The sequence below is a fragment of the Mustela nivalis genome (assembly GCF_964662115.1).
Source record: "Mustela nivalis genome assembly, chromosome: 1".
NCBI classification, from domain to species: domain Eukaryota; kingdom Metazoa; phylum Chordata; class Mammalia; order Carnivora; family Mustelidae; genus Mustela; species Mustela nivalis.
In genome coordinates this window covers 186,508,142-186,522,900 of record NC_139020.1, presented here as the reverse complement: position 1 = coordinate 186,522,900, position 14,759 = coordinate 186,508,142, and the positions used below count along the sequence as shown (strand labels likewise).

The 14,759-nt window shown below is 45.5% G+C and overlaps 1 protein-coding gene across 7 annotated transcripts in view; it reads left to right on the top strand.

The window, feature by feature from the left end:
• Positions 1–14,759, top strand: part of PTPRG (protein tyrosine phosphatase receptor type G) — a gene marked incomplete at its 5' end in the record, with an annotated part of 700,341 nt that overhangs the window by 622,623 nt on the left and 62,959 nt on the right. For 5 of the 7 annotated variants that reach the window (XM_082727351.1, XM_082727350.1, XM_082727348.1 and 2 more), the window contains one exon: positions 7,650–7,736. The exons of the other annotated variants lie outside the window; for them this stretch is intronic. In XM_082727351.1, coding sequence (XP_082583477.1) covers positions 7,650–7,736 — 87 coding nt within the window. The remainder of the gene's footprint in view (positions 1–7,649; positions 7,737–14,759) is intronic. 7 annotated transcript variants of the gene reach the window in all.

Sequence of the window (14,759 nt, the reverse complement as noted above, 5' to 3'; positions counted from 1 at the left end):
GTGAAAATGGGTATTTAGGAGGTTCAAAACAAATAATTTATATATATATATTTAGAGAGAGAGAGAGAGAGAGCTCAGGTATATAGTGCCCAGATATACAGCAGGTTCCTGGTGTATATCCTGGTGTATTCCAGTGGAGGGCAGTGATGAGGAAGCAGTCTGCTTCAGGATGTGCCCATGTCGGGAGGAGCACAGGCTGGTGTGTGGAGGTGTTGAATCTTCGCACGGTCCACCTGAAACGGATAGAACACTATTCTGCTAATTCACTGGAATTAAAATAAGAGCTTTGAAAAGGGCCCCCTAGGAGAGGGGCCAAGGGGGGACAGAGGACAGAGGAGCTGGGTCTTTGACAAAACGATTCTACCACCTTCAGCTTCTCCATCTGCAAAACAATTAAGAAATGTGTCCCTTGGGCTCACTGTGGGAGAGGGTGACCCCAGCACCTGGCAGGTGGCAAGTAAGCCACAGTGGCTCTGTTACCCCCGACTTCGGAGAGAAATTAGATCGTAATTTTGGGTCCTGGTGTGCCTAAAAAGTTGTTCTCTGATAGCCTCAGATTGACAGATCTCAACAAAAGCTGTCCCCTAAGTGTAACCCGTGTGTAGTCCACTTTCTGATAGTGGGTCCTTGCTCAAAGCATTGCTTGAAAATAGCTTTTGGAAGTTCCTTCTAGAGTTCATTCTTTTGAATACCAGTAGTGCCAAGTATTTATCCTAAAAATAGCTAAAAGTCATGTGTCTGGAGCTAAATATAGTATAAATGTAGGTGAACCAACTGAGGAGAACCACTTTGGGCCAAAAAAGGAAAGCTTAATGAGATAGGTTCCTTTGACACTCCCAATGGGCCTAGAGGCCATTCTGGAGGAGCCCGTCCCTAAGTGACTAGGTTAGAGGCATGACTGACCCACCACCCGCCCTCTCTGAAGCCCCATGGTCAGCCTACTTCACTCGGGATTGGTTTCATGAGCCTCCGTAGATGTAACCTAACACCCTCGTGGTCTCACCACTCAAAGTTTCCTTGTCACCTATGTGTAGTCTCATGGAGCTGCACAGCCCTCTTCCACCTGTAGCTCTCTTCCTGGGACATGTGTTTCCCAAATGGCTGCCACAAGGTAGAAAAATCAAGGAGGCACTTTGTTTTCAACCGCATGACCCAGAACTGGAATCCCACAGTTCCATTTGCTCACCATGGGCCAGAGAGGGTCACCCAGCCCCAAGGACACAGGCTAAGGTGGCGAGCACATGGATGTTGCTTGAGTGGCCGGAAGTATCCTTCATAATTCAGACCCACTAGCATCATTTAGCAAAGGAACAACTTTGAAGGAACAACTTTGGAGGTCAATCATTAGGTGAGTCTCATTACTCCACCTTTGGCCCAAACTAGAAAATATGGTAGGGACCTGTTTCCTGTACCACCTCCCCAACTAGAAGATTCATAGAGGCCCCCTGGGGACTATTTGAGCAGTGTCTTTACAGGTAGCAACATGGGTCTGGGGAAGAACCTAATTTCTGAGCATTCGTTAGCTCAGATGTCACAGGTAGGGTGTCACAGTTCTTAAGTGCTCCTTACGAGGATCTGCATTGAATTTCGGTAGGGACCAAAATCCCTAACCATGCAGAAGTGGCTGTGAGGCTAGCAAGAAATGCATGCAAAATGTTTTGGAGCAAAGGCTGGGGTTGTAGGGCAGCTGATAAAGATAAAATCAATAGTCACGGTTTGTGTCCTTTTGCAAATGGTGCCGGGAGTGTGCCTTTTAAATATTGTAATCCACAACCGTGCAATGGTTCAGAGCTGTAAGAATGTATAGGAATGAGGAAGAAGCCCTAAATCGAGTAGTTTTTGAAGTCTGCCATCTCGGCCTTACTACTCAGGATGAAAACAAAAGGCACCTTTTGAGTTTCTAACAGTCAGAAACTCATTCCAAGAGCTCCAGATCCCCTGTCTTACCAAGACAAGCTGTTTACATGGCACCAGTGTGCTGACATTCCTGAAAAGACAGGGAGACGCACAGCTGCTGCCACTCAGGAAGGAGAGGAACGTTTTTGGAAGGTTTCTTTCTGATTTGCATAACTTGAGGTAGAGGCTGGGCGAAGAGCTCTGTGCAGACGGCCCAGACACTGTGCCTGGGGTACAGCTTGTTCATTACCCTGCTTTGTAGCATCACTTAGCTACCGTGGGCAAGCCCTTAGTGTCCACGGAGAACTGGGAGTATGGACAAGTCATTTGGAATTTTGTTTTTCTTGTGACCTTGAGGAAAATTGCTCTGAAGGTAGCTTTTTTCTCTTTAAGCAGAATTGCACACCTAAAATGAGTTCATATCTCTTAAGGCCTTATAGCCAAGAATCTTTTCTCGAATCTTCACCATATTGTGTGTGTGCTTAGCGGATGACGTTGCCACCTGATCAGCATTCAAATCCTAGGAATTCCTGCATTTTGCAGCTCAGAAAACCAAGAACTGGTGAAATCAGGTGATATGCCCAAGTCAGTGTTAATTTTTGGTGGATCCTGGATTTCAGCCCAGCCACTTTCTTAATCATGAGCTTATTTTGCCTAAATGAGTAGCATGTCCAAAGGCATTTTCTTCTTTCCACAGCCTGTTTTGATAGCACGTTTGTTTAAAAAAAAAAAAATCTGTGGTTTACATTTGCCAAGTCATGTGGAAGAAAACTTTACAGGACCAACTATAATTTCAAGGGTTTGAAAAACGGAGTAAGTTGGGATATTGAATCAGATAACCTGTGTGTTTTTTCTTATACCAGCTGATCAGTGCTATATTACTTTCATGTCAAGTTTGGGCATCTCATTGACCATAATTCTAGCTTGAAAAACTTTCCAGAAATGTAGAGCAGCTTTATTTATTTATTTATTTATTTATTAAGATTTTTAATTTATCTGACAGAAAGCAATAAGCAGGGGGAGCAGCAGAGGGAGAGGGAGAAGCAGACTCCCCACTGAGCAGGAAGCCCAATGCAGGACTCAACCCCAGGACCCTGGGTTTGTGACCTGAACCGAAAGCAGACGCTTAACCAACTAAGCCACCCAAACATCCCCATAGGGCAGCTTTAATTCTCTGATTGAAATAGGACTTAGTTAACCATATGGACTCTGGAGCCGAAAACTGGAAACTCTTAAGTGATTATTGTAGCATCCAACCCAGGTTTGTTAGGGGGTATTAGGAAGGTTTCATGATCTGATCTGAGAAATGTTTGTCCCCCTTCAGCACATGACTGAGCCATCTGTAAATTCTGTGGTAGATCAGTCAACACCAGTTTCACCTCACAGGCAGAGGGGAAAAGGTCTCTTTTACTCCCACCTTTACACTGGGAGAAATTTTGCCATGTGCTGATGCCTCCTCATTGAGAATGTCATTCACGAAAACAAGTGAGTTTTGTTTATGTTGCAATTTTTTTTTTTTCTTCCCTGGATGTTCAGTGGGAGACAGCATACTAAATCAGAGGGGATGCAGACCCCAAATTGTGGCGGGGGGTGGTCATGCTGGTATAATGGAGGCTCCAGAAAACAGATGCATGTGAATGTTGAGTGGAGGCAGGTGGTGATACCCCTCTCCTGATCACGGAGAGACAGCACACGTGCCCCTGTGGAGCAGGGATCCCTCCTGGATTCCCACGGAGCAGCCTTGAGCCCAGGTCCAGGCTCTCCACACATCTGCTCTAACAGCCAGCACTTCCAGCTTTACCCCAATGACTGCACTCGGTCTAAGCATTTGTCCCCCTCCAACCCAGGGAAGTCACAAAGGAGACAGATGCCATTAAGAGTGCTGTCTCCCGGGACTCCTGGGTGGCTCAGTTGGTTAAGCGGCTGCCTTCGGCTTAGGTCATGATCCCAGCGTCCTGGGATCGAGTCCCACATCGGGCTCCTTGCTTGGCGGGGAGCCTGCTTCTCCCTCTGCCTCTGCCTGCCACTCTGTCTGCCTGTACTTGCTCTCGCTTCTCTCTCTATGACAAATGAATAAATAAAATCTTTAAAAAAAAAAAAAAAAGTGCTGTCTCCCATGCATGTGACCGTGACCATGAATACCTATCACGGTAACCAGTAATTGTGGAATCGTTACAAAGTAAACGTTCTATTTCATCCTCCTAGTAGACCTGGGTGGGTGCTAAGGGGTCTGGACTGCATCATCTTCTTCCCAAAGGTGGAAACTGAGTCCAGAAGGGGAATGACTTGCCCAGGATCACAGAGCTGGTGTGTTTTAGAAGTATTTAAATCTAGGGTTTTGTTTTGTTGACGTGAGACCCTTTATGGCTGGCCCACTTATTCCTTCCTTAGTTGCTTGTTCATTCAAAGATGTTTTTTAAAGCATGTGGTTTGTGCCAGGCACAGGCGATTCAGCAAGAAGACCAAGTTCCTGTCTTCAGGCAGCTTGTAGGCTAATGGGGGCGATGAGCAGGTAAAGAAAGTAATCTGAAATGCAGGTCCAAGGCCTGTTTTATTTAGCTGATCCATGGTTTTCAAAAATATGAATTGTTTAGAAAATTGGACGATGTTACTTAAAACTTCAGCTGTCTGGGTTCTCCTGATAAATTGGGTGAGGTGGCAATGTTGTCACCTTCTCCTGTGGCATTAGTGGGCTGGATAGAGCTAACCATGGGGATCTCTTTTGGGGGAGAAGGGCACCCGCTGGCCAGCCTGTCAGTCTCTACCCTCCCCTGCGTTTGGGTTCCCCTGAGTTGCAGTTGTGACTTAGGGAGAATGGGATGGGCTCTGACCACTGCGAGGGCAGGGTGGGAATGAGACCAAGCCAGGGAAGGCTCCTTGGAGGAGAGGATGTTGAGCTGTGATTTTCACAGAACAGAGAGCAGCCACAAGTGCTCTGGCAGAGCTCTGTGTCAGAGCTGACAGCGAGGCAGTTGGTCCTTGCAAGATCCGTATTGCCAGAGGGGAGATACGGTCACACGGCCCCTTGTCCATGCAAAATAAAGTCTGCTTTTTTTTTTTTTTAAGATTTATTTATTTGACAGAGAAATCACAAGTAGGGAGAGAGGGAAGCAGACTCCCTGCTGAGCAGAGAGCCCAATGTGGGGCTCAATCCCAGGACCCTGAGATCATGACCTGAGCTGAAGGCAGAGGCTTTAACCCACTGAACCACCCAGGCGCCCCATAAAGTCTCCTTTTGTGCGTAGAATCAGATGCTTTGCTAGGGGATTCAGCCTGTGCAAAGGCACTGGGTTAGTCCACTGTGCTCTTAGGTGGCTTGTGTGTGGAAGGGAACGGGAACGAAGAGTAGGTTTATATGTTTTAACCAAGTCTAGAGAAATCCAGGTTTCCAGCTCACACTTTATGGCGGCTTTGTGCAATCACCTTTATCTCTTCTGCAAACAGACTGCTCAAGGTACCCCTGGTATTCCAGGCATCACTTTTTCTTTAAAAACTGGTGACTGCCCATGTCCCTCACCCCCTCCTGGAACCTGTATCTGTGGCCAGAGTTCAGGAATTTTTTTTTTAATCAGGAATAATTTTTTATGATTCAACCCATCAAATCCTGACAATGTGTCAAGCCAGTGGGGAGAGCTAAAGCGCTTTGCATGATCGCAAAGCATGGCTTGCCTTGGAGGGCTCGGGTTGATGACATGGCGATGCTAAGCTGTCTTTGCTCTGAGACGCTAAAAGGCATGGGGGTGGGGAGCCATCTGAGGTCCCCAGCTGTTCCTTGAGGTGGGCACTGCTTTTCCTTTGCCCCTGTAGCTGCGTGCCGGGGATCTGGGTCACGTGTCAGCTAATGCTGCCGATCCCAGGCAACTTTCTGCTCCATAACTGTTTCCCAAATGGCTACTCGGGGGCCTTTCAGAATTCACAAGAACTGTCAGTTGTTATAGTAACCGGCCCCCTGCTGTCGAGTTGGCCCTGAGATGCCAGTCGAAGCTCTTGGAACAGACTAACACGTAGTCATTAGACAAAAGCAGGGAGAGATTCACTGCTGAAGGTTGCCATTTAAACATACTCCATGACACTGAAAAGAAGGGATTGGTTCTGTTAAGGAGGAAATGGATGGATACGTTTTTTAAAAGCAAACTGACTTTTCAGGAAAGGGAAGCTCCTGTGTTGAGTCTCTTGCTACATAACCAATACCTGTCTTTGGGTTTCTCACAACGAAGTGTCCTCTCTCGCAGGACCGTTTGTGTCTGGCCTGTGGGCTTGCTCTGGTGGCCCCCGCAATTATTCCAGATATTAGTTATTGGTTTTGTGGCATTTGCTTCTCAGCGACGTGTTGTCAGTTTACGGGTGGTAGTTTTAAGCGCCTGTGATTGTGTGTGAGGAAAAGCTGCGGAGATAGCCGGCTCAGCTCCAAAATTCCCGAAAGAGTGAATCTGGCAGAATTCAGAGTAAGGCTAAGGGTTGAGAAGAAGTCTAAATATTTTAGGAAGCTGCAAATTTCAAGTTTCTATGAAGATTTGCAAAAACACTCCAACACGCTCGTGATTTCTTCAGATTAATGTTCATCGCTGCACCAAGTACGTTCGTGATGTTTGGAGGACAGTTGTAGTTCCGGAATGTTCTCAACAGAGGGAGACAGGGAGTTCTGAATTACTGCGGGCTCCCTGACCCACACAGGCTTTTTACATCCTATTCCCAGCTTTCAGCTTCTCCAAATTTTGGTTCCTGTGCCAAGCACTTTTACCCAATATAGAGGCTAATGATTATCAAAATAATTGAAAGGTAGTATTAAAAGATAAGAGAAATCTAACCTTGAGAATTCAAGGATGTTCATCCCAGAGTAAAAAGTACCAGGTGAATCAAAAGCTCTCCAGTGTTCTTGGGAATCACACCTGAATTCAGAGTTGTGAGTCGGGCTCAACAGAACTCCAATGAAAGAGAACTTTGTAGCAAGTCTGCCTTTGCTGTTCTATCAACAGAGTTTGGAAAGAATAGGAATCATGCCAGTGTGAAACCCTATAGTCTAGGTTATTAGGGAAGTAAATATAATTGAGCAAACACCTTCCAGTGTTACTATGGAACAAAAAATTTATCTTGCAAGAGCTAAAAACAAGACTCAGATGCTGTCGTTATTAAGTTTTACAGGGAAACAGAACGTCAGACCAGGTACATAGATGTAACTCGATGACGGCTTCCCTCCAATTCCCCGTCTGGGTTGTGAATCTGGGAAGTGTCCTGAGAGGAGAGGCATGCCTGGAGAGAAGACAAGACCTGGATTGGTCTAAAGACACCACATTCACGTACATTTGCCACAGACAGAGGGGAGGTTCAGATGATCCCCAGGACATTCTTGCTGAGTTCTATTGACTTTAATGGTGTTTTAAATGATGGCATTTGCCAAAGGATCTTTCCAAAGGTGGAAGGTTAAAAGTATGAATGGGAAAATCCAGTCATGATTGGATTTGCGATAGCATTACCTACCATCAACACCAGGAGCCCTACAGGTTTCCAACCTGTAACCACCACTTTCAAGAGCAAAGTTCCCATTTTCCTATTCCTTAAGGAACCGCAAAAAAATCTTGATAAACCCAGTCCCCTTTATGTGTAAGCCTTCTCTTTTGAAAATGCCCCAGATTCGGACCGATGGTGGGTATGTTTGTGTTAGGTGGGAGGGAGGGCATTCATGTGGAACTCTTGGTGGTCGATTGAAAGTACTGTCTTCTATACCTGTTCTCTTTTGTTTTTTGTCTGTTTAGAGGGTGTAACAAAGTAAAGTCCAAGGGCTTTCCCAGACGTTTCCGTGAAGTGCCTTCTTCTGGGGAGAGAGGAGAGAAGGGGAGCAGGTGAGGGGCGGTCAAGCTTAAGCGGGGGATGCCTCTTTGGCTGGGACTGGCTTGCTGGATTTTTGTTTTGTTGCTCTGGGGATGAAAGTCCTGTAGACAGCACAGAACTGCAACTTACCTGTCTTACTCCAACTCCCAAAAGTAAGAATTACAAATACCAACATGGCTTGCGGGTAGCTGGTAGCAATGAAAGTATGTCCCGCGTGTGCTTGCTGTGCTTTATTTGGCGGTTTCGGGGTGGGGGGTGTTTATTTCTAGAAGGGGACATACTGGAATGTTCTATGTTGGTGTGTCTGTATGTCAGTTGCATCCATTATCTTTCCAAAATTTCAGATGTTTGCATGTTTCAGAGCTGTAAAAAAATGCATGCATTTAGCCTTACAAGTGAAAAATATCTTTTAGAAATCTAAATGTATACATAAGCTAAGGAAGAAGAGTAGGAAAGGAAGAGAGAAGTGAGCTAATGGAGATAAAGGACGTGTTTTTCCGTAAGAGTGAAATTTTTTAAAAATAAAAGCACACACGTTCTAGGTGGCTCGAATACTGGGGAAAATTGTTGTCCTGGAATGATTTATAGCAAACCTTTAGAAATCCTGATCATGTGATCTTAATCACCCTTTATAAGGCTTATCTATACAAACTCTACTTAATATGGTAATTAATATTTTAATATTGCCAATTACAATAATTCCCTAATACTGTGTTGTGAGTCGTTTTCTTATTACTTTCAGTGAACAAATTTATAGTATTTACCTCAGAGTTTTTACATGGAATGATTCATCTGCCTTGGTTGAGGATAAGTCAGATCATTGAGATAAAATTTTAGATACCCATCGACTCTAATCAGGTATACTTAGGAGATGTGAGACGGTAGAGTACAAGAACTATGGAAGATGAATGAGAAATTCTATGATCTATTCTCTTTGAAGCTACATGGTATGGTTTTGACCTTATAGGGAAAAGGGGTAACTGTAGACACTGGTAATATAATTATTCTTTCTAAGATCTTTCTACTTTTTATTTCAGTGTTCTAATCTGTTTCCAAAACTCCAGTGGTAAAAAGTGAAACAGGAAACCCCTCTGCATAGCTTTAGCTCAATCCCAAGTTCTTGTCGTAGAAAGTACCTTCAACATCATGTAAATGCCTAGTATTCGTGCCCAGTCTGTCATAACGTGTTTCTGACTGTAACACAGTACAGAGTGGCTCAGCTCGCAGGCCCCACAGAGATAACGCCCATCTAATTCTAGGTTCTCTTCAGACACAATGCCACAGCTAGGTGGCCTGTGGTTAACTCTGATTTATGTTCCTAGCCCCAGATGCGGGAATGGCTTATTACAGATGTATTTTAGTTCCTAGGAGGGTGTATTTTGTCCCACACTGCCCACTCTCTCTGGTTTCTTCTCCACTTCTGAGTGCCAGAAGCTTGGGGAGAGCACGATGACTTTCATTTAGACCTAGAAGTTAAGTACTGTCCTGGAAAGCTCTAAGTGTTTGTACAATCCACTGATTATGAATCCCATGTTTTACTTTACCTTGTTGATCATGTAGTAGCAAAGACCGACAGACCTTGGCTCAGCGAGAGACAGGTTCTCACCGTGGCTCTACCTCTTCCCAGCTGTGGGACCTTAAGCAACTGAACAAAGCCCTCTGAGCCTTGTTGTCATCATCTAAGGGTAGGTGCAGTGATAGTTCCTTTTCATGGGGTTGTTGCAGAGAGGAAATGATGGAGTACATGTGAAGTGCTTAGTGCCTGTAATATATTTCCCCACCCAGAGATGGGACGACAGAGACTCTGAGAAGTTACTTGTCTGGGCTCCGTAGCTGTGGTGGCTGAGGTGGGACAGCCCCGTGGTAGTCTGAGTCCTGAGCGGCGCCTCTTCTCCTCACTGCTGGATGGGCTTTTCTAATCAATCCATAATGAAGAGTGGGCCAGGGAGAGACCCTGTCCTCCAGGGGCTCAGATCACCCCCATTCCTTAGGCGGTTGCCCTGCCATTGTCCATTCCTCCGGAGCCTACAGTTCCTTGTTCCTCTTGACGGCTGTGTGTGCTGAAGACCACCAGCTCACTCTCCCCTCTCCTCCCTCCTTCTTTATCCCAGGAGCCTTAGCAGCAGCCTCCTGACCCAGTTCTATCCTCTGCTGCTCTATAAAAAGCCTCCCAGAGAACAAGGGCCCCGCCCTCCTCTACCAGGCTGCAGGTGCTTCCGGGAAACAGGGCCATCAGCCTCTCATCTCCTGCCATGGCCTCTTTTTATCCACTCTCATTTCCTGTCCTGGTCTGCATCCTGTCCAAAATGTGGCAGGAATCAGGAGAAGAGCCCCAAAGCTGCCTGAATAGCAACCCTCCAGACACTTAACAGTAGCTGTTGCGAAGTCTATGCACATAAACCGCAGGGTAATAGCCATATGCCCGTTTGGTCTGATCTCACTTGCCTTGAATGATCCCCGCCCACAGTGGACAGAGCCCGTGAAGGCCAGACACTGGCTGCAAGAAGTGATAGCCGATTATCCCCCGCCAGAACGGAGAAGGAAAAAAATAAATAAAAATCAGACCCAGGGATGCCTGGATGGCTCAGTGGGTTAAGCTTCTGCCTTCAGCTCAGGTCATGATCTCATGGTCCTGGGATCGAGCCCTGCATCGGGCTTTCTGCTCAGCAGGGAGCCTGCTCCCCCCCCCCTGCCCCCCGCCTGCCTCTGTGCTTACTTGTGATCTCTGTCTGTCAAATAAATAAAATCTTTAAAAAAAAAATCATGGGGTGCCTGGGTGGCTCAGTGGGTTGAAGCCTCTGCCTTCAGCTCAGGTCATGATCCCAGAGTCCTGGGATCGAACCCCGCATTGGGCTCTCTGCTCAGAGGGAGCCTGCTTCCTTCTCTCTTTCTGCCTGCTTCTCTGCCTATTTGTGATCTCTGTCAAATAAATAAATAAAATCTTTAAAAAAAAAATCAGACCCAAGTATTTAATTTTTCAATAACACAGTGATTGACTTAAATTATGCATAGGTCATACTTGATGCACTTGAAAATGAAAGAGCTTAATATTCTATATACCCCCCCCCATCTCCGTCTGGTCACCCACCTCAGCTGACTCCCGCAAATAGGTAACCTCGACTGCTGGTTTGTCATCCTTCTTCCGGACATTGGGGGCAGGCTGTGTGAGCAAATAGGAACCTCTATCCGCAGACCTTTCACATGATAGAACGCTGGTACACCTTGCTTCTTTGACTTAATGCACTTTTCTCTAGGTGTCTATGGTTTCCTCGTTCTTTCTCATGGAACCACACTATTCCTCTCTACAGTTGTCCTGATTTATTTCAGCAATCCCGTATGGCCATCATTTGGGTTGTTCCCAGTCTTTTGTTATTACAAGCAGTCAAGGTGAATAACTTGATGTCCTTGTGCAAGTGGAGGGTCTGTGTGTAGGATAGAGCCAGGAAATGGGCTGTGTCAGGAGCGATCGGCATTTGTAATTTAGATGGATGGCGCCAAATTGCCCTTCTTGGTGCCACACGCAGGGCAGCTTCTCTCAGCAACACACAGGAGTCCCTGTTTCCCTACACCTTACCCAGCACCGTGTGTTGTCAAACGGGCGGTGATTTTTTCCAACCTCATGGGTGTGGGGGAAATGGTGCGTTAGTATAGTTGGACAGTTTTTTCTCTTCTCATGAGTGAGGCAGAGTACCTTCCGTGTTGGTGTCCTTTGTGTTTCTTTTGCCCTAAACTGTAGGTCTTTTGCTCATTTTTCCTTTGCATTATTGGTCTTTTTCTAATCGAGAGCGATGACTGTCAGCAATCAGGGTTGCAGATATTTTTTTCCTCATCTGTGGTTTGTCTCTGAACTATATTCATGCTGTTTCCTTGACACCATATACTCAAATTTCCCCATAACTTCTTTGTTGGTTTCCAGATTTTGTGTCTGCATTAGAAAGTCGTCCCCATTCTGAGATGACTTATTTTAGTACTCTTATGGCTTCAAAGTTTAATGTTGAATTCTTAAATCATTTGGAATTTGACCTGGTTGATAGTGTGATGTCTGGATCAACTTTTCTCTTTCCCAGATGGTCCCAAGTATTTAGAAAGTACTAAATAGGACTGTTTAGTGAAAAGACATGTCATACCTCGCTAAATCCTGAAAATAACACTCTTCCTGGTGAAGTATGACTGACTTAACATGTTCATGAGATAGTTGCCAATAAGTGTTTACTGGAACACTGTATGTTACAGATGTTGAATCATGTGCAGGCAATAAAATGTGAGTTTTCATTTCCCACCTCCTGCCCAAAAGGAGTCAGACCATCCTGTCCCCATTAAGCGCCTCCATCCGTGCTGGATTGTGTCCCTGCCTTCAAACAGTGGCAAGGGGAGGCGGAGAGTCCCTTAAGCCTCAGTCCAAAAATTGAGAACATTCCAGGACAGTTACCTCAAAGCTCCCGACTTGAAGCCTTCTTCTGGGTAAGAGCTCAGAGGACTGGGCAGTGCTGTTAGAGCTCCCTTGCTGAAAGCCAGTCACGACATAAAAACTGCTCTGTTCATGTTCTCGGTCTGGTCAAAATGTGGTTTATGAAATGACCTCTGCTGTCTTATCTCCTGGAAAGCATTAGCACAATTTCAGTCATTCCTAGGACTCTCTGAGGATTGCTTGGCAAACTTAATATTGAGCATGAAAGTGTATTGTGCTGAGACCACTTAGGTGCATATAATTTAATTTCCTCTCACATTCCTCAGTCAGTAATTGCAAGCACTTTGTATCCTCCAGTGAAATTCTTGCTGCAGAAATCAGATTTTTGTCACTTGCAGCTATAATAAGAGTTGAATGGGCCACCTCTCCTGACCATGTGAGGTCTAAAATATTTTGAAACCTCTTCTCGTTTGATACACATATCCTCTCTCACACCTCATCCATCTTCATAGTTTTTGGTTCACTTTTCCTCTTTCCTTCTTCCCTTCATCTCCTCCTCACATCTGACAGGCTGTACTTATCTAAGGTATGACAACCATATGTCCCAGGATTTCCAGAATTGCCTCAATGTGAAGTATGTCATTTGATGATTCCCAAAAGTACTTTGATATTTGTCAGATCACATGTGCCTTTTACGTTTTGGAGACTATGAAAATGAGCAGTGCAATTCCGAATTCTTCGTTGTAGAAGATTCCATCCTGGGAAGATAATACAGAGATAAACGGAGTTATACAAACAGAATCCTTTCACATACAGTAAAGGGAACTGAAAGGCAAGTGAGTGGTGGCAGCCGGGAAAAAAATGTCAGCTCCGAACTTAAAGTGGGCTCTTTTCCAAGCGGGACCCGGGAGTTACTGCAAGCAGACTCTCCCCTTTGAGGAAAAGCCCAGCAACGCCCACAGGCTTTTCCTTCTATTGTTGTCTTTGTCACTTCAATTTCCAGAAACATTTTGCCCTAATAAATCAATCCCCATCTTTTTAACACAGCCCGCAATCATCTTCCTTGAAGGCATGTGAATGTTCTCAACTTTCTATTTATAAGTGGCTCTTATTCATACATGGTTTACAATAACAGATCCATTCACAAAAGTAAATATTAATGTGCTTTCTGTAGTCAACAGCATGAAAATAAATGGGATTATTAGCAGGCATGGCACTGTAAATTTAAATGAGGGCAGTATATAAATCAGTTAAGATTGCTTAATTAATATGCAGCTGCAGCTCAGCCAACTGCCTGTTCTAGTCTGCCATTAGCATTTTGAGCTGCACGCTGCATGACAGAGTCCTTGTCACCCTGATATGATGATAAAGCCGTGGAGCTTAATTGGAAGACAGTGACTGGGCTTCTGACCCCTACACATCGTTCCATTATTTTTTCATCCCAGGTTTGTGGAAGATTCTAGGAATGGTCTTGTGGTCTTCTCTTGCTTGGGCCCCCGCGGCAGCGAGGTGGAGGGCAGTGTGGTAATAAGCCGGGGACCCAGAATGAGAACAATGGGACCTCTCATCGCTTGTCAAAGGGATGTGCGCTTTGACCCAGATGTCTGTACATCTCAGAAACTGCTGGTCCTGTAAGCAAGGCTGGACATGCTGCCTTTTCAGGCCCCTTTTCAATACACGGTGGTGCTAAGTGGAATTCCAGTGTTTCCAATATTCAGCCTTCCCAGACCCAAGATCAGCAGCTTACTCTCAAAAAGTCTCTGTCACCTATTTCCCAGATTCTTGTCAGCAGGGCAGGAAGGGTTTTCAATTAAGAATGAAGGTAGCAAAGTTATCGATGTGAGTATCTGGGGGGAAAAAACTGAAGCAACAGAAATGAGTCTTTCCGTTGAACTTTGGTCACTCTGGGGGTTCTGGGTTAAGGGTGTGTCAGATTCCTGGAAGGAGATGGGGAGGGAGAAGGGCAGGTCCAGGTCTAGAGATTTCTTCCTCCTCTTCCTCGTTGGCTGCATTTTAGTCTCTGTAACTTGAGTAATTACTGATGCTGATAAAATGCTGTCAGAGCAGCTGCAGTGGGGGAGCATTTGTCTATCTGTCTGTCTGTCTCTCTCTCACCCAGAGAAGCAGTTAAGCACCCCGGGCCTGTCCCGTGCTGGCAGTGTGCTTGCACACTCTAGTGGGGAGCTCGGAGAGCCGACACTGAGGGCTTGTGGATTCTGGTGGATGTCTACTGTATTTATTGCTTTCTCTCCAGCACAGATTCCTTGGTGTTTGAAAAAATCTCTCTTCAAAATCTCTCCCTTAACTGAAGGGAAATTTTAGTTCAGGACCAAATGGTCATGACTTCATGAGTACCCGCTTAATGTGTCCGTGGGCTGTACGCAAGTTTGACTGATCCATCCGTGCACGAGACCTCAGGCACCACACGGGCCTGGACCACGGATCATGGGGTTGGGCTTGAGACCAAGGGACTGCTGGCCAGAATCCGTATTAGTTTGATGAGCTGCTAGAGAAGGTATCCCACGTTATCCTCTTGACTTCCAGTCAAGCCTTTCCTAGAAGTCTTAAAATTTAAGAGCCCACATTCGTTTTCTAAAAATGGATGAATGGAGAGTGATACAGCAAG